The sequence below is a fragment of the Aythya ferina genome, assembly GCF_964211825.1.
Source record: "Aythya ferina genome assembly, chromosome: 13".
NCBI classification, from domain to species: domain Eukaryota; kingdom Metazoa; phylum Chordata; class Aves; order Anseriformes; family Anatidae; genus Aythya; species Aythya ferina.
The window spans coordinates 7,572,378-7,590,647 of record NC_140311.1 but is presented as its reverse complement, the minus strand read 5'-3'; the positions used below and the strand labels follow the sequence as shown (position 1 = coordinate 7,590,647).

Below are 18,270 nucleotides of genomic sequence, written 5' to 3'. Positions count from 1 at the left end.
CTCTGCTGTGTAGTTACTAGAGCTGTGGAAAGAGGAAGTTACCTAGTACATTTTTTTTTTTACCTTTCATACTGCACATGAATTCTTAATGGAAATGAGAGATTTCATCTTTCTGACAGGGACAGTATAGACTTATGGCTGGCTAAGAGCTAAGCACCTGTGAAATCTCACTGTGGTACTGAAACTTTTATCTCGCGTGGTAGTGAGTAAGTCCCTTAGCCCTGGTGGCAACTGCTTTCCTGTATAATAGGGCTTATACTTCTCACCTCGCTAAGCGAATTAATCAGTATTTTTACCATGATGGAATGGTTGCTGCTTCTGCTCTGGCTTGAAGCTTTTTAAATCAAGCAGGAAAGTCATCAGGGCAGCTGTATTACAAGGCCGAGATAGGGAGCCACAGATGTGGAGGGAGGAGTGCAGGATTTAGCTGTTGATCCAGATTTTCAGCAGATATTTTCTGACTAAGGTATCAAGCATGTCCCAAATTCAGATGGCTAATTGGTGCCGAAGCTGACGTCCTTTAGTGCCTAAAGGAGCATGCCTAGAGTCTCACAGGTATATTACTTGTTCAAGGCAGAAAATAGCTAAGTGAGAAAAAAAGTAACAGATGAAGGAATACAAAAGTGTTAAGAAGTAAGATTGTTAGAGCTAAAATCCTGTTAGTGCCAACAGCTTAGATGTTAAGCTGTCTAGGACAAGGAACAGAAAAATAATAACTTATCAGCACAACAGGGAAAAATATAACTCATCTGTTTGGTCAGAAATTGATGGAAAACATTCTTATAGAATAACATTCCTATTTACTGTGGGATAGAACTTTGAGGCAGGAGTGATTTCAAAATACTTAATTGTAGGAGAGCTTAATCTGCAGTAGCTGTTCTGATTAATTTCCCCATAGAGAAAATTTCTTTAACTATCACAGCTGAAGAAATTAAGATGAGTGTAATTTCAATTGAAAATCAAGAATAGTTTGAACTTTATAGATGTAGCAAATGTCTGTCACCATAGCTGCCAGGTAGTCAGCAGTGCAAACACAGCTTGTATAGAGTAGCTGTAAAGAACCACTCTAACTGCATTCATGCACATTAGCAACCATGGTGTCCATTATTTTCAGGAATAAAGAAAGTCTCGTTAAATTAAGTAGATGTCTTGTGTTGTGCCCAGAAAATTGCTAGACTTCAGCTCTTGTGGTGTTCAGCAGGAGCAAGCTCCAAAAGCTAAAACTCTCAACAGAGGAGAGTATGTGAACATTGCCTGCTGCTGCCCTTGGAAAGGTCAGCCTCTGAAACTGGAAACAAGAGAGTTTTGTCTTGACCTTTAAATATTATGTTTGGATGGGAGAGAACTGGCTTTTAGGTTTCTTGCAGTCTGGAGTTAAAATAAAAAAAAATGGTGAAAGTATGAGCTTTTAATTGTTTAGCATTTCATACAGCCTGACTTGAGGACACTGTAGGACGTGGGGCCTCTAGGTTGCCAGTTTGAATTGGCTGAGGTCAGCTGGAATCAAAAGTTAGTCTCTGACCTCATCTCGTTGATGTGAGAGTAATGCATAGGTGGCCTCATCAAGTTCTCAGTGCAGGGACCTAGCGGTATTAGCTGGCACCTTGTACCAATAGTTTATTTTCCATTCAGTCCTTAGCAAATCTATTCATATCTAGGAACTGTCTTTACAGACTGACATGCAGCAGTACAAAAACAAAACAAACAAACCAAAACCACATGGTATCTGTGTTTTTTGTCTTATGTGTAGAGATTGAAACCCTGATTCTTAGAGTCTGGTTCCATCAGTGTGCACTAATACATAAAATTATTTATCCCTTTTGGAGTTTCTGCTATGATTTCTAACATTCAAAAACTTTAATCGCAGTTGCATTTACAGATACACAACTCAGAGAGGGGGCCTAGATAATGGCATGGAGAGTCTCCAAGTTTGATAGTATTTGTTTTCAAAATGAGCTGCTTCTCAACTAGTAATTTCTCCACTTATGGTGCACTGCAATTAAATAATTTCATAATAGTATATTAAATATTTGCAGAGGCTTAAAAAAAAAAAAAAAAAAAAACTACCACAAATGTCTTTCTAAAAACAATATGGAGACTTGCCACTGTCCTGTATTTGGATTTTTTTTTTTTTCTTAATGAAAAAAGGGACAAGTATGTCCCTGAATTAAATGGATTTACATTTCTGGTTATTTTGGTCAAGGTAGGTAATGGTCTTTACAAACGTCTGCATTTTGCAATGGTTTGTTACGGGGATTTGGGAATTTACCTGTGGCGTTGTGAAGCAACAGCATTGCCCCACTAATTCTAAGTACGGGAGCGAAAGCTGCCTCTGGGCCTATTGTTCAAATTGGGGGGCGGGTGGGGAAGTGTGGAAAGAGCCTTCGATTGTAAAAGCAGTGGAGAATGCTATGAGCTCCTTAATTATTATTGTTAACTAAGATTCGTGTTGACAGTGCTGCTTTTGTGTGCTTTGGATGCGGTCCCGGAGGCAGCCGCAGCGCCCCGAGCTCCTCAGCCCCTCTCATCCCCTCACGGCTGAAGGGGGGGTGGGGGGGGCGGTTGGGGCCTGCCCCGCGGCCGAGCCCTGCCCGTGTTAACGCGGGGCGCGGCCCCCTCCGGCCCCTTCCCCGCAGCTCCCGGCCGCAGGGCGGAGGGGCCGGCCCGGGCCGGGCCGCGGGGGGCCGTGAGGGGCGGGCGGCCCCTGTGGCGAGGGGCGGGGAGCCCCGCGGCGGGGCGGGGCGGGGCGTGCTGACAGGTGCGGCGGCGCGCGCGCGCAGGCAGCCTCTCGTCAGCGCCTCCCTCCCCCCCCCCCCCCTCCGTTCCCCGTCATCCCGCCGCCTCCCCGCTCCCCTCCGCCATGAATATGCAAATGCGGGTATAATTGGCAGCCAATGGCGTGCGCGCTGGTCACATGGTGCTGGTGGAAGCTGAGGGGAGAGAAGTTGAGGCTGGGCGAACACAGGCAGCAGCTCAGTAACGAGCCGCAGCCGCCGCGCACGGACACAGCCTGAGCCGCGCAGCGCCGGGCAGGGCAGGGCAGGGCGCAGCCGAGCCGAGCCCAGCGGAGCCGAGCGGAGCCCAGCGGAGCGGAGCGGCCGGCCGGGGGAGCGAGCCGCCCCCCTCCTCCCCGCAGGGTGCCCGGCGCTCCGCCTGGACCATGCCGATCCTCCTCTTCCTCATAGACACGTCCGCCTCCATGAACCAGCGGGCGTATCTGGGCACCAGCTACCTGGACATCGCCAAGGGCGCCGTGGAGATCTTCATGAAGGTGAGTGCGGGGCTGGGGGCAGCCGCCGCCGCCGACACCAACCCCCCCCCCCCCCCCCGCTCCTGCGCCTTTCCCTTCCACCCCCGGCCCGCTCACGCCGCCTCTCTCCGCTCTCTCCGCAGCTGCGGGCCCGGGACCCGGCCAGCCGCGGCGACAGGTACATGCTGGTCACCTTCGACGAGCCGCCCTACTGCATCAAGGTAACGACGCCCCCCTCCCCGCACAACGCGGTGCCCCCCCCCCCCCCCTTCTCCTCCTCCTCTTCCTCCTCCTTTACCCGCCCGCCCGCTGCGCGGGGAGGCGGCGCGGCGCAGCCCCCGGCCGGCCCGGCGGCGGCGGCGGCCGCTGAAGATGGCGGACATTTTGCTTTTGTATGGAGGAGAGAGGCTGAGGGCGCTGCTGAGATGGAGGAGGGGGGGGGAGGAGACGGGCGGCAGCGTGATTCACCGCCCCGCCGGGCCGGGCCGCGCCGGGGAGGCGGGATGGCGCCGCGCCCCGCCCCCCCCTCCTCGCCCCGCCCCTCCCCTCAGCGGCCGTTGCCCGCCCGCCCCCCGTGAGGCGGCTCCGAGGGGCCGCGCCTCATCCTCGCCTCTCGTCTCCTCTCCTCGGCCTCCAGCCTTTTTTTTTATTTATTTTTTATTTATTTTTTATTTTTTTTTCGTTCTCTCCATCTCCTTATTTCTTCCTGCTGCTTTTCACAACCCGCACCAGCTCTACGCCCTCGTGGTTGTGGCTGGGTGGGCAGCCTCCTGCCCAGCCGAGCCGCCTGGCGCTGGCTCCTGGCCCTCTCCTCGTTCCTCAGCGCTGAGGCACGTGGGGCCTGGCGTTGGTCACGGCGACGACACCACGAGGAGAAAATGGTGACACGCTTAAATTGCAGCCTCCAAATCGCACACACGGACCTTCAGCTGACGTTTACAGTGTTCAAAGCATTCTACAGAACACATGGTTGTTGCCCAAGCTTTAGTATCCTCTCGAGGAACACTGGATCGGTATATTTGCCCTGAACAATATAGGAGTTTTATGGGAATTGTTGGGGCCTTAGGCACATATTATGAAGGCCATAGAATATCCCGAGTTGGAAGGGACCCATAAGGATCATCGAGTCCAACTCCTGGCACGACACAGGTCTCCCAAAAAAATCAGACCATGTGACTGAGTCCACAGTCCAAACGCTTCTTTAACTCCAATAGGCTTGGTGCAGTGACTACTTCCCTGGGGAGCCTGTTCCAGTGTGCGACAAGCCCACATAAAACCTGTTGGTTATCCCAGGGAAGAAGAGATGGCCCTGCCTAGATCCCCCAGTAAAACTTGGAAGAAAAGTTGTGAAGAGCAGTTGTGCTTGCTGATGATGTCTGTCCACATCTTTTGGTAATAGGGAAACTTAATTATCAAGACCCATGAATCTTGGATCTTTTCATCAGCAATATATTCACAACTCAAAGTGCGGCCTGATTTCTGAAGGAATAGGTGGCTTTTGTGAGTCATTTGCTGTTAGGACTTCACATTATTTTTACGTCCTGTTATTACATCTTTCCCTTCTGTTCCCTTAGAAGAGGGTGTCAGAAGTACTCATATTTCTGTGACTTGGAACCATCATATTTCAGTTACAGAAACTTACAGTTTGTCAAAAGACCTTGGTCTGCCTCAGGGAGAGCGTTGTGTTTTTTTTTTTTTTTTTAATTTCTTACATTTTTTGAAGACATAACACATCCTTTTTCCCTATCCCTGGTTGTGGCTAGATGTGAAAACCAAGTCTCTGTTACCTCACTGTTAACCATAAATTTCCTGTGTTAAGGGTTTTTCCTTTAAGTTCTGTGTCAAGTATTTTACAAGAAGGACATTTTTTTTTTTATTTGAGGAAGAAACCTTTCCACTGCGGTGCTAGAAAGGATCCTGGTGATTTATTATTAAAAGTGACTCTTCTGGTTGGAGATCTGTGTGATAATGCTACAGGTTGTTATCACATGCTGTACTCCAGATCTGCTGAAGAAAATTCTTACGCTTTAAATAAATACAAAATCATTAAGGTTGGAAGAGACCAGCAAGATCATCTGGTCCAACCATCACCCTCCTACCAATATCACCCACTAAACCATGTCCCTAAGCGCCAGGTCCTAATGAGCATCTGTGTTCTCAATTCTAGTAGATGATTGAAATAAATGGGACTATGTGATACCCATTTTAAGATTAAATCATATTTGAAATACAGTAAAAGACCAAGGAAACAGATGTTTTGGTTCTTGTAACATGCCATGTCTATCTCTTTTAGAAATTCTTTCTCCTTTTACTTTGCTGCTTTTCAAATTAGACCTTAAAGAATGTGAAAATATTTTTTCAAAACTCAGTAATCAGTGGGAACAGGCTGCGAATCAAAAAATACATGCTTATAATAGTTAATAGATCACAACTTCAGTTTAACTATTACACAACTACTTCATGGCACCACAAATTAGCGCGGTTAGGCTGTTGCCCTGTCTCTTATTCAAGCAGAGAGCTTTACAGCAACAGCACGACTCTTCTCCAAGCTGAAGATGTGTTCTCAAGACTTTTTACTGGTATTTATGGTGTCCTTCTCTAGTGTATCCTAATTACCTTATTAATACCAGGAAAACATTCTAGTGTAGTCCAGATTCCCTATGTCTTAGAAAATGTGCTTGTAAAAGAAATAAAATACAGTTTCTCTGCAAGCACTGCTGGAGTTAGATACCTTATTGGCTTTTTTGATTTAGAAAAGGAGTAAGCAAACTTGGCAAGTGAACGTATTTTGCAAGTCTGCTTTCCAAATACAAGTATTAGCAACTGTTTTTTGTCAAATGTCTGCTTTATCCTCTTTTTTTCTTTATGTAATTTAATTAGTGTAAATCATAATCTCCCAGATAGTTCTTAAGGTTAGGAGGGAACTAACCGAGGGAAATAATTATGTGGGTTATCTGAGAGATGAACTGTATGTTTCAGAGTTCATTTACCTGTAGCCTTAAAGTATTTTAAATCAACAATGCAGATTTTGGTTTTGGTGGAAAAGAACATCTCTCGAACACATCACACAAATAATGGTGTTTTTCTATGTGAAAGGGTCCTTCCGTGGCACAAAGATTGGCTAAGATGATGTGTTTGGAACCGTCTTCAGTGAAAAGTGTCTGAAATGATTTGAGACGTGTGGCTCTTCTCCCAGTCGTTCTTGTTGTTACATGACTGCTCATGGCTCTGTGTCACTTTTTTAAATGGGATTACGTAGTCACTGAGTTTGCAGCATGGCTCTGCGAAGGATTGGGGTGGCACCCCTCTAAAGAGGCAACCGGGTACTGTCCTAGAAAGGTGGGGACAGAAAGATGGAGGAGGTGGGAGTCTTAAACAACTTCCACTCAGTGCAAAGGCCTCAGAAGCCAGCTCAGGTGCATTGCTTTTGTTGGCTGCATCACGCAGAGATGATTTGTGAGAGGAAGTACGATGTCTGTATTAATGGGGTGTTGGGTGCTCCATCCCATCCATGCATCAACCAGATACCGCTGTACCTCCCGGGTGTGCCAGCCCTACCCCTTTCTGCAAAAAAGTGCTGGACTCCAAATGAGTGGGGAGGAGAGTGAAAACAAGGCGAGGGCATTACTTGCAGTTCTGCTTTCCCCACACGTGCAGGTCGGAGACACGCTAAGGGTTGGTGCACCAGGAATGGTCTTCTCTAGCGTTTTCTTCTTTGCATTTGCTCAGTTGATTTTTTTGAAGCTGCGTGAACTTTTAGCATCCTCAGATATTTTCTCTCTAGCTGATATTAGCTCTCTAGCGTGTCATGATTTAAGTGGGAAAGATCTTAAGCCAGTTTCTTCGGGTTTTCCTGTATTAGGGGTGCTAGAATAAAAGCATGGGGAGGAGGGGAGTGTCTTCTCACCTGCTCTAGTTAACCCCAAGCTTTTGCTGTTTTCCAGCAATTCAGAAAAGAGGGAGGGAGATTTCAGCAAGATCTATCTAGATTTCACTGTAGATGGAGCTTGTGCCCAAATCTCTGCCTAAAAAGAGATTTTGAAAATGAAAGCAAGATTTAGCTCTTTTTTTTTTCTCCAGTCTTGATTTTGTTAAACCTCCCATCTTGTGGTTTGTGGTCTGCTTGTGGATTTGTGTTGCAAATGGCTACTTCAGTCCAGGAAAAAAACAATGGTGGTCTTATGTGAAGTTATTGATTAACTGGGCTGCCCTGTTCCCATGTGACTGATATCTGGCTGCTGATAGTGACACGGCCTTTCCTCAGTGCTTGAGGAGTATTATTTATGGCAGGGTCATAGAATTACAACTTTTATTTAACGTTCTTGTGAGACTCTGTAATGACTTTCATAAACGATTTGGTCACAAGTCTGGGGACTGGGAGAACTTAAGTTACATTTATTCTGCTGAATCTGAAATTATATGCATTTTTTCTGTTTGTGTCTTAGGCTGAATTCAGGACTCAGTTGTAACTGCACTATAAATAGATTCCCTGAACTATGTATGTAGCTGTCTGAGAACTAGCTCAAAAGTCTTAATAGTGTGAGACTGCTCTTTGAAACTTCATTGTTTGAGAAATGCCTGCAGGTGATAGCTTTAGATTAGTGTCCACTGTGACTTTGAAGAAAACACTAAGGCATTATTGAGGGAAGAATGATCACTGTGAGCCGTGTTGGGGAGGTATTAGGCTTTTTTGGTATGCACTGGTAAGTGATGGGGAGAATATGTGTTAAGAAATTTTTGGGTGACCACCTCTTGTGACTAGAAGTGACGGATGCTTTTGGAAGCTGTATCTATATACTGTGGGAAAGCAGAAAGATTGATAGCCTTAACCTGAAACTATGTGCCACGTAGGCAGGAGAAAGAAAGTGAAAGAGAGGTGGCTGAGGTGCAAACAGGAATTAATGGGACGCCTTCCGTGTCTGTTAGTGATCCTGTTACTCTGAACGTGTGCTCCAAAGCTAAGGAGCAATGTGTGGGAGCAGCCTTCATGACGTACTGTCTGGGGAACCTCTCCTGTCTCCCTGAAATTCTCCTAACAGGTTGAGCTTGATGACCGTAGATTTTGATGCCAGATTGGGGTATGCTAGAGGCTGGAGTAGGAAGTTTGTGCAGGGCTGTAAGAGTCTGTCAAAGAGTGCTTGGCATGTGTAGATAACCTGTTCATTTAGGATACTGAAATAGTGCTTCAAAAGTGGAAGTTCATAAGGTCAGGCTCCAGGAGACTAACTTTATCTAATTTTCTGAGATGCAGGGAGAAGGAGAAACCTGACTGTGAAACCTGTTGGGTTTGAGGCAGAGATCTTCAGGAAGGCTGCCTGAAGTGATAGGAAGTGCATTTGTGTGTGTTTTAACTTCTGTCAAGGAAGACAACCAGAAGAATGTAGCAATGCATAGCATAATCTTAAATTGATAAGCTTTTACATGAATTCTGAGATAGCAGAAATCATCAGTTTTATATATTAAAAAGTCTGGCTTCTTGCACATGCGAGCACTCAGAGGCCTGACCTGTGTGGCAAAGGAGGTGTGTATGACTGGAAGGGTACAAGTTGCTAGTGAGGTGTGCAGGCAGAAGTGTTTGGTGCAGGGCAGGTTGGCAGCTACAGGAACAAGAGGAAAGTTGCTATTTGGATAGATGTAAAAGGGAAAGAAGGCTGAGGTAAGTGGGAGAGGCCTATTTTTCTCTCCATGTATGCTGTAAATACCGTACAAACTTGGTGAATCTACCAGTCAAGAGCTACTTGAAAGAGAAAAAAACACACAGAATATAGTACTGAAGGACTGGATGACATCTTGGTAGGCTACCCAGTGTTACTGGTAACTAATTCAGGAGCACACATTCTGTACTTGTTTATTGGAGATACGCAACCAGTCCTCTCACATCAGCAATTCCTCCATACAAATTTTGAGTCATTCCTAGCAATGTTTAATCTGCTCACGTGTCTCAACACATCTTTCACTGCCTGTGACGTACTAAGCAGACCTCTCCTCCAGTCTTCTGATACAGGTTCTACTGCGCTTGGTTTGTTTTTTGCCATGGAGTTTGTCTATTTTCACTGGACTGACTTTCAGCATAAATGACGGGTAGCTTAAAACCAACAATTGCACTTATCTGTTAGACACAATGGATTTAAGAAGAGAAACAAACACGTGTCATGTACTTGAGTAGCACTCAGGCAAATCCTGATTGTCTAGTTCTTTTGGAGGACAAAACAAAATCCACAATGCTGTTTGAGAATCCCCCACCAGTTTTTACCTTCTCCTTTCTGTTTAACTGCTTTATCATGTAAGTCTTTGAATGCAGCATGTGTGCACTGTGTATGCATGCAAAAAGGCCTTTAAAAAAAAAAAAAATTAAGCCTCTATCTCAGAATTGAACAAGGAAGGCCAAAGACAGATAAAACTTTCTTGGTGAAAGGAATCAAAATTCTGAAATTATTTTACTAAAAACGCTAGTATCAGTTGGCATCCTTGTAGCAAGCATGCAATGAAGTACCGCAGCCCCTCTTAGCTTACGGTCGCACTAAGTGGGTTTCAGTAGACAGCATCCTTTGAAAAGCACGTTCCCTTTCTTGAGAATTAATGTATTGGGTAAAGCTCAGACATGCTATTAAGCACGTATAAACATGCTGTTCTTCTTGTCCTGAGTGACTGCTTCGTGCTATCTGCCTTTGTGTGTGACTTAGGGTCAACATGCTCATGCAGGAACTGGTATGGCAAGGAGAAAGACTGTAGTGAGGAGTTTTGTGTATGGTAATGTACCATATCCTTTTTAATGACAGGAAAATTCTGAGTGATTCGTTCTAAAAGAGAGAAGCTTCTAAAAGAAAGAAGCGGTTTGGTACATTCTGAAATTGAGGTCTGTTGTAAAAATTCAAGTTCAAGCAAGAAGTTGATGGTTTTTGAAGGAAAGTGATTTTAAATGGGAGGGCAGTTCAGAAATGAACTTTTTCTTGATAGATGTGATAGACCAAACTCTGCTTGGCTGTCACTTTCACCCTTAGTTCTGGAAATCAGTTAAATACTTGAACGTGTGCTTTCTCCAGCTACCTGCCTTTCTGGGAAGGGAGAGTCTGTGCTGCAAAGTTAATTGTTAATGAAAATATTTCGACCAGTTCTGTTCCTCTTGGAGTTTGTAAAGTAAAACCTTGCTTTTTCATCTGAAGCAGGTTGTTCCCCCACGCTGTGGGGGAGATGCCAAAGAATTTGAATGGAAACCAACATCTGTTGTTCGTAGACACAGTAGCAATTTATTTTTTCATCTTTTTATTTGGTTCTTTATTTGATCTTGGACACATTCAAAGATGTAAGCCCTTAAGACTACAGGATAAACTAGACAAAAGTAGATATGTTTGCAGTAAGAGGCTTAACTCATCCTCAGTGCAAAGGTCGCTTTTATTTTAAAAATAGAAGCTTAAAATGTGTAATCAAACAGTTAAGTTGGATCCCCCTAGTTGTGTTCTTGTAGTGAGAGCTGCAAGAAGGAAGGTACTTTGTGAAATCGATTTCTGCCCAGTGAAATCTTCATTGGCTGCCTCCTTCCCGTTCATGCTGCTTGTATTCTGGTTTTGCATGTGCATCTTCTAATTTTTGTTGATATTTACGGTGGACGTTCTGGGCCTTGCAGCCTGGCTTTGTGGTATAACTAAGAATAGGCACAAAATACTTACGTGATGTCTTCAGAATGGGAGTTTATTTTTAACCTTCAGGAAAAGCTAGCCAATACAGTTCTAAATGCTAAATCTTGCTTAGTGCAGCAATGGAAAAGGTAATTAAGGATGCTGACACTTGTACAGTGTTCATCCTTTCACAGTTCGTTGACAAAGCTTGCCAGAAGGAACAGTGATTTGCAGCAGTGGTGCAAGAGTGATGTTCCGAGCCTGTTATGGACAAGACAAAAGTTAATATATCCCCTACAGTATTTTCATACTTCAGATAGTTGCAATCTAGTGGAGGAAAAAGTCATTTCTGTACCGTGTGACTTTGAAAGGCAGCTCGTTGTCTTCTGGAAGATGAGTGCTTTCAGAGGGGGGAGCAGTGCAAGTGTAAGGGCTCTTTGAGAAGATTCTGGATGTCTCCAGTCAGTGATTCTCTTCTTCTCTTCCAGTATTTTGAATGCCTGTCTTCCTGGCTTTACTTAATGATGTAGGCTACCAAAAGCACAAAAGAGAGAGGGCAATTGCTGTTTTGAATTTTAAATGCAGATTATTATTTAATAAATTCATGAAATTCATTCCTGTGATTTAGTCTTGGAAGCTTTTCTTCCTTCATAAACCTTATTCTTACAATGTAGCAGTTAATACATAACTCTTAAGCTTTTACCACCAATGAAAAAGTATAGTAGGGAGTAATTAAAATATCTTTTGCTTTGCATTCTTCTTGTTAATTTTAGAGTTGTCGGAAAATGATTACGTAGTAATCCATCTTAAATATAATATAACAGCATGTTCTTCTGGGGTTAAGGTTTTAGTGAAGTGCCAAGAGAAAAAGTACGTTCTTGTGATGAAACTTGGTTCCTGTGCAGATCAGAATCTGTGGTTCTCCATAAAGCTGTGTGGGGCTGTCTCCTCAACCTGCAGCGTTTCAAAGACTAGAGTTTCTTGTGGTGTAAGATCTGGCACTTACAAGTATCTCTGAAATTTAAGCTACTTCATACCAGGTAAGTCAGCCAGAGCCTTGTTTTCTTCTAAATTATTGTTATTTTTTTTAACTAAAAGGCCAGTCTCACTTTTTACCCAGTTACTGTGTTTCTGTACTCAGGCTCCTATGAGAACTTTCCAGGAAAGCAGCGTAGGAAATGTTAAATGTTAAAGGCCGTGCTTCAGAGCTCCTGCATTTTACTTCTGAAAGCTGAAGACAGTTGTTAATTTGGCTTTGGTTTCTGGGATGTTCTTAACTCTTGAAAGTGTGAAATAGGGTTTAAAAGTACAAATCTTGATGTTGTCAAGAGCCTAACTTAGCTGCAAACAAAGATTACAGTGTGCCTGGGCTGGCGTTGCTGTGCTGGGTTTGTAAGTGGGAAGAATGCATTAGTACCGGTGTTCGGAGCGTGTTCGTGGTAGAGCTGGTGGATTTTTTAATTAAAAAAAAAAAAAAAAAAGCTTGTGGGAACATCTGCATCTGTTGAGCCGGGACTCGGTTCCTTCAGCCCTGGGCTGGGGACAGGGCCTGGTGTCCTGCAGCTGGCAGCAGCCCCACAGAGCCCTGGCCCTGTGCTGCGGGCTGGCGGCGCGTGGAGGAGCACAGCCTGCACCGTGAGGGCAAGAGAGAGGGTGGGCGCCTCGTATTTAATTGTGAAGTCTTTTTTATTTTATTGTAGAAATGCCTTAGATAATATTTCTGATGCAAATTGGGGAAATTTGTTGGCTAGATGACCTCTTTCAGATACGGTTCTTTCTTGAGGTTCAGAAAGAGCTTGCAGTACACGTAACATTTGGGTGAGCTGCTCTGGTTCTGCGATGTGCTTTTGGAAGGAGGGGGAGGAATGTGAGATTTTCAAAATGAACATGGATCATGCTGTGTCATCTCAGCTCTGTGCTGTAAAGCTAGAGGATCATGAGTAATTCTTCTAGTTCCAGCAGCGTGCCATGAAGAATCCCTTGCGATGATAGCACGCTCTGTAACCTCCTAGCTTTTTTCCTTGTGACTTTTCGAGCAATGCTGGGAGTAGGAAGGGGCCAGGAGGACAGAGTGAGGGGCTGACTGGCATTGAAGGCAGGTTTGGTGGTCTGGAAGAGCAGTGGGCGCTACGAGTCAGTGGGAATTCTTGATGGAAACAGCCATGTTTCAGCTGTTCCACCCAGTAGTGTTTTTTAAATACACCTATAATGGCTTTTTTAAAATGACTGCTATGCTACTGAACAGCATCTTGTTTTGCTTACTATATGAGAGCTGCAGATTGTATGATTAAATCTGTTCCATTTTCATTAAGCTGTTGCATGGAAGGTATCTTGCTCTGGTTCAGTGCTGTACTGAAATATCCGAGCTTGTTGAGCATTTCTCAGAAAAAATGCCTCTTTAATGTCAGGATAGTGTTCTTTCATTTAGGTAAGAATGCTTGCAGAAATGGGGTGGCACCATGATCCCTTTGCTTTTTATGCTTCCCTTTCTTCGTGTGTAGTCTTTTCATCCTTGTGCAGCAAAAAGTGTAGCAAGTGTTCCTGTCAAAAATACATGAAATATTGTTGACCAAAAAGCTCAAATCCAGAGATGGGTTAAAGCAGGAGCAGCAGGTAATGAATAGAAAGGTAATGTAGGCTTTTTTTCCCCTTAGCATTGATTATTATTATCACTTGATTCTAAGCATAGCGTACAGCTTTAAGTGATCATACAGCATCTCTGACACTTCTAACAGGAGAAGATGCTGCTTTGCTTTGAATTCCTGCATTAACAGAAGGCTGCAGTGCTCTTGCTTTGTTAATGGACCTTAAGAGCCAGCTAGTATTTTTCATGGATATCATGCTTAAAGATTAATGAGTCATTTTTATATAATCATCTTGATTTTTTTCTTGATGAGAGAGCATTTCTATATCTTCAATATTGAATTCATCTGTAAAGGGCAGTGAACAATACATAGTTTGAGCTGATTTCCTAAGGGGTGTGTGTGAGTGTGTTTTTAAGTATCATAGATAAATACTTTTTTCTGTATAAAATGAAAATTATATCTGTGTAGTTGACTGCCTGACAATACTGCGCTAAAGTTCAGTTTAGATCTTGTTTGCATTCACTAACATAATATATTTTAGAAAACAAGCTGGTGCAGTCTGTCTTTGTAAATGAGTTGGTCTTCAGTGGGTGCACCTACAGGAGAGCTCAGATTTGAAAAGTGTCATTGAAGGGGATCTTCTGCTTCTCATGGAAGACCTGCCTTGAAGTGTAAGAATGGGATTGCTTTGGGATGAAACAAAACTGGAAGATATGCTCCAGTTATTGAGTGATGCCTGGTCTACGGGACAACGCTATAGGATAGCTGAAGTACATATATACAGAAGTAAAACCCTGAAATGCAGGAATGTGGATGTCATCTCATTAGAGACAACTCCGTTGGTCTGCAAACCACCTGTTTGTGCTGCATTGCCTGCTGGCCCAAATGCGGCCAGTGAGTAACATGTTTTTTCTGACATTTAAACTGTTTCGAATTGTGAAGGGAGAAAACAAACCAAAACAAAAACCTGGGGAGGGGAGGAAGGATATCAAAGTGTGTGTGATATCAAAGTAAATAGTGAACAATTGTAGTGCCTGGAAATGGATGGAGGTAGAGGACAAAGGACAGCATTGATTTAAAAAAAAAAAAAAAAAAAGTCACAATGTGTCAACTGTGTGGGATTAAATGAATCCTCTACGGGAGTAACTTGTTTTCATAAAGATGTATTAATACAGTTCATACTTCTCTGTTCTCTTGGAGACATCTAAGGTATATTTTATATATATATCTATATGTTATATAGATATATGTTATATAGATATATTCTGTTGACTACTGGTGCCTGTCAAAAGTCTGCTCTGTATTTAAAGAAGCACCTGACCACTAAGTTTCAGTCTGAGTGCCTTACAAAACCAGAAATAACTTGACAGGAAGAAAAAACTTGCTTACTGTACACAACAGTGGCGTTAAAACTAAGCTGCTTCTCAGTAGCTCTAACACAAGAAGGACCAAGTGACGTTTCTGTACACTTACTGTAATTGAATGCTGTTTGGGCTTACGGAAGGAGAGTTAAAATTGTGAATTTGCCATCGGTTAAGATACTCCTCCAAAGAGAAGTTGTGAAAAGATGTTTTTTCTAGGCTGGGCTTGCAGCAAACAGTGACCTGGGTGGCCAGAGCTTGTCTCTCCTGTGTCTGCATTAGGGTCACGTCTAATACTTACCCTGACACTCTGTTCCACGTTCTGCTTTGCAAAACCAGATTTTTATGTGAAAACCTAAAGATGAGCTGCCTTGGCTCGATAACCAAAACATATGTGTCTTTATGCCCCTCCTTGCCCTGTGATCTTAGGTTGTTGCTGAGAAGGAGCGGGGAAACAGCTGCTGGTGTTTCAGACCCTCACCTGAGGTGCCACGCGGCAATCAGCTGAGTTCAGTCCTGCGTGCTGCGGGCATTTGGTGCGGAGGTGTTCTGCTCTGAGACAGGCGTTGGCATGCTGTCTGTGCCAAGAATGAAAAAGAATTGATCTTCCGAGCCTCTTCGCTGAGGGCTGTTGGGTACTGAGCAGTGACAGGACTGCTGGGTTGCACAGAAGTAACTGGAGCACGCAGGTCCTGAAACTGGAGAGGAGTTGCAGACAGACCCGGGGAGCTCTGCTGCCTCCAGTGGCATTCCTGCCTGGTGGGAGGGGAGTCTGCTGGCTGTGAGCTCCTGCTTCTCCTGACCCGTTTGCTCAGTGCAAAGAAACGTTTGAGAGAATGAAATGGGTAGGTGATGAGGTTGTGTGACAGTGGCTGATTTTAGGAATTTTAAAAGTTAAAACGGTACGGGATGTTTCAGAGCACCTCTCTTCCACTGTGAGCTATTTCTAGCTGGTAAAGCTTTGAACACCAACCAAAAAAAGGGGGTGTAGTGTAGGCACTGGCTGTTTTCTGTACCTCCGGGCAGTGTTACCCTGCCCCTTGTGCAGAAGGGAGACGAATGGGACCAGAACCTCTTCTCCTCTCCCCCTTTGGCAAGTTCTGTCATAGCCAAACTGGGTTGGCCAGCTCTCAGTGTTGCTGTTGTGAAAAATGAATATTGTGTTCACGAGAAATCCCGTTCCAAGGGGAAGCTGGGGCAGGAAAGCTTTAGATTATATAGGAGAGGGTCTTCCTTAGTGCAGAGCATACAAAGCAGTGCTGGAGCTGCCTTCAGGAGATTACAGAGGGGAAATCGGAGAAGCAACCTCTGACATTATAGGAAGTCAAAAAGAATAATTATTTTCCCTAGGACAGAAATACTTGGTTCTTACACAGACACGAACAAATTTGAGTGGTGATCACAAAGTTACCGAGTTAACAGAAAGGTAACTTGAAACTTAATAATTTCAGTGACTTGGGAGGCAAAATATTCAGCTGCTTTCACCTTCTTTACATGGTACTTAGAAATGCTGTAGCAGGAGTGGTTTCAGATTGCACCAGTTTCTTACCTTACTTTTTCCAAATGGATGTCACTGACGGCCTAGCATGCCTCAGATTTGGTATGCTGAACTAGCCTCTGTTTTCCTGAGATGGATGCAATCAATACTTTGAATTACTGCAAAACTTCGTTAAAACGTGTTGTAGTATCTAAAATCAGTTTCTTATTGGGGAAACATGAGCAGAACTACAAATATCTGTATGTTGAAATAAATACTGAGGAGTTACTATAACACAGGCTGTTGTGATTGGCATGCTAGATTGCAAATTTTCTGCTAACTTGGAATATTATTTTTGGTAATGTTACAATTTTTGAATGAGATCTGAAAGCAGTCCCGTGAACGAATGATAAACTCTGCAGCTCTGTGGTGCGGCACCTCCTATGAAAGCAGTGCGGAGGAAGGCCTGAAGGCTCCCAAGCAGCAGCTCCCCGGGTTTCATGGAGCTGGAGAAATCAGGAGAGGAAGCTTTGGACCTGGGCTTCTTGGGGTCTAATGTCAGGTGGTTGGAGGCGGCCATTCTTTGGAGGCAGTTTGCTTTGCTTTACTAAACCATTTTATAAGATGTTATTTCCTGTCCCTTGCAATTGAAATACTCTTCTGTCATTTCTTCTGTGTTTTGAAGGTCTCTTTAAGTCGCTGTTTATGAATGAGATTCTTTTTCGCAGCTCAGCTCTATTCCTTCTGATGTTGTTAGTCCTGGTTAATAAAACCTCCTCTTTGCTAGGTTTTTCACCTTGGTGTTTGCCTGAATCCTAGATAGTGTGGGGCTACCTACTGACAAAAGAGGCCGGTTGACGTTACCTGCTTTTTGAAGCTGCTGAAGCACTGCTGGAGTGGTACAGTGAGACAGAGCAGGGCATAGATTTGTCTGAAAACTAAGCCACAACAAAAAGAGCTGCTTCTCAGGTATGTTAGTTCTTGGTATGATGGCTTGCAAAGGCCAAAGCTGGGAGCTGGAGGCAGCGTGCTGCTGCTGGTGCCATAGCTTCCAGGTCTTAGGGCCTCGGAGGTGGTACCCACAACTTGCTCTTGGCAGCACAGAAGGCTCGGTGACACCACATCTTTGCCTCTTCTTTTGACATAAGCAAATAGGGTGAGATTTCAGCTTACAGGACTTGAAGTGGTTTGTTGTCTTACTCCCCCTGTAACCGCCTTTGAAAGTTTTTTGGTGTTTACATAGAGGGTAAAATTACTTTGTTCATCTAAACTACCAAAAGATAATGTAGTAACATGGTAGCAAGATAAAGGCTGCTCAAATTGCTATTAAAGAACTCAGGGCGTAAAGCTAAGTGGGAGTGTAATGTTGAAGATAATGTGAAATTACTCCATGCTAGAATTGGTTTGTAAACAACTAAAATAACTGATACTTAGTTTTGACTTAAAAATTACTGACCTGTAGAGGATACATGTTTTGGGTATGTTTGAGTTTGGTGGTCTTAGCATTTGTGTGCGGTGGATTTTATTTGTTTGTTTTCAAATTGCTGCTTAGCATTTCTGCTGGCAAGTGGAAGTAGTGTTTTATAAAAGATTTTTTTTTTTTTCTAAGCAGCATTAGTGGTAGTATTTTGAATTTAGGAAGGATTATTATTTAATCACTTTAGAGTGCTTTGTTGAACTCATTATCCATATGCTCTGTGTTACATACTTGACTCTTTATTTTGCCCTAAGAATGATTCTACTGCATGTATGGAGAAGAGAAAACAGTTTCTTGGGCTCTAGTTTCTGTCTCTGAAACATGTGTAATTACCCACACTGACCAGAGTCTTTTTGGGAGACACATTAAACAGAAGTAAGCCTAAAAATTGAAAAACAAAACAAAATGGAAAAAAACACCTGTCTTCATTTTAAATCTGTGTATGAAATTGGGAAGTGTCGCGTTTGCTGTCATTCTTCACTTAATTAAAAATTCTTTGGTATT

The 18,270-nt window shown here is 43.7% G+C and overlaps 1 protein-coding gene across 16 annotated transcripts in view; it reads left to right on the top strand.

Annotated features, from left to right (window-relative positions):
* Positions 1 to 2,953: 2,953 nt before the first annotated feature.
* LOC311443800 (integrator complex subunit 6-like) overlaps positions 2,954 to 18,270 on the top strand; it is a 41,879-nt gene continuing 26,562 nt past the window's right edge. For 6 of the 16 annotated variants that reach the window (XM_084534298.1, XM_084534294.1, XM_084534293.1 and 3 more), the window contains exons 1-2: positions 2,955 to 3,271; positions 3,394 to 3,471. In XM_084534298.1, the coding sequence (XP_084390424.1) occupies positions 3,161 to 3,271; positions 3,394 to 3,471 (189 nt within the window). In that variant the 5' untranslated portion in view covers positions 2,955 to 3,160. Of the gene's footprint in view, positions 3,272 to 3,393; positions 3,472 to 18,270 lie in introns of all 16 variants that reach the window. The other 10 variants (XM_084534299.1, XM_084534297.1, XM_084534296.1 and 7 more) reach the window with 4 other exon arrangements.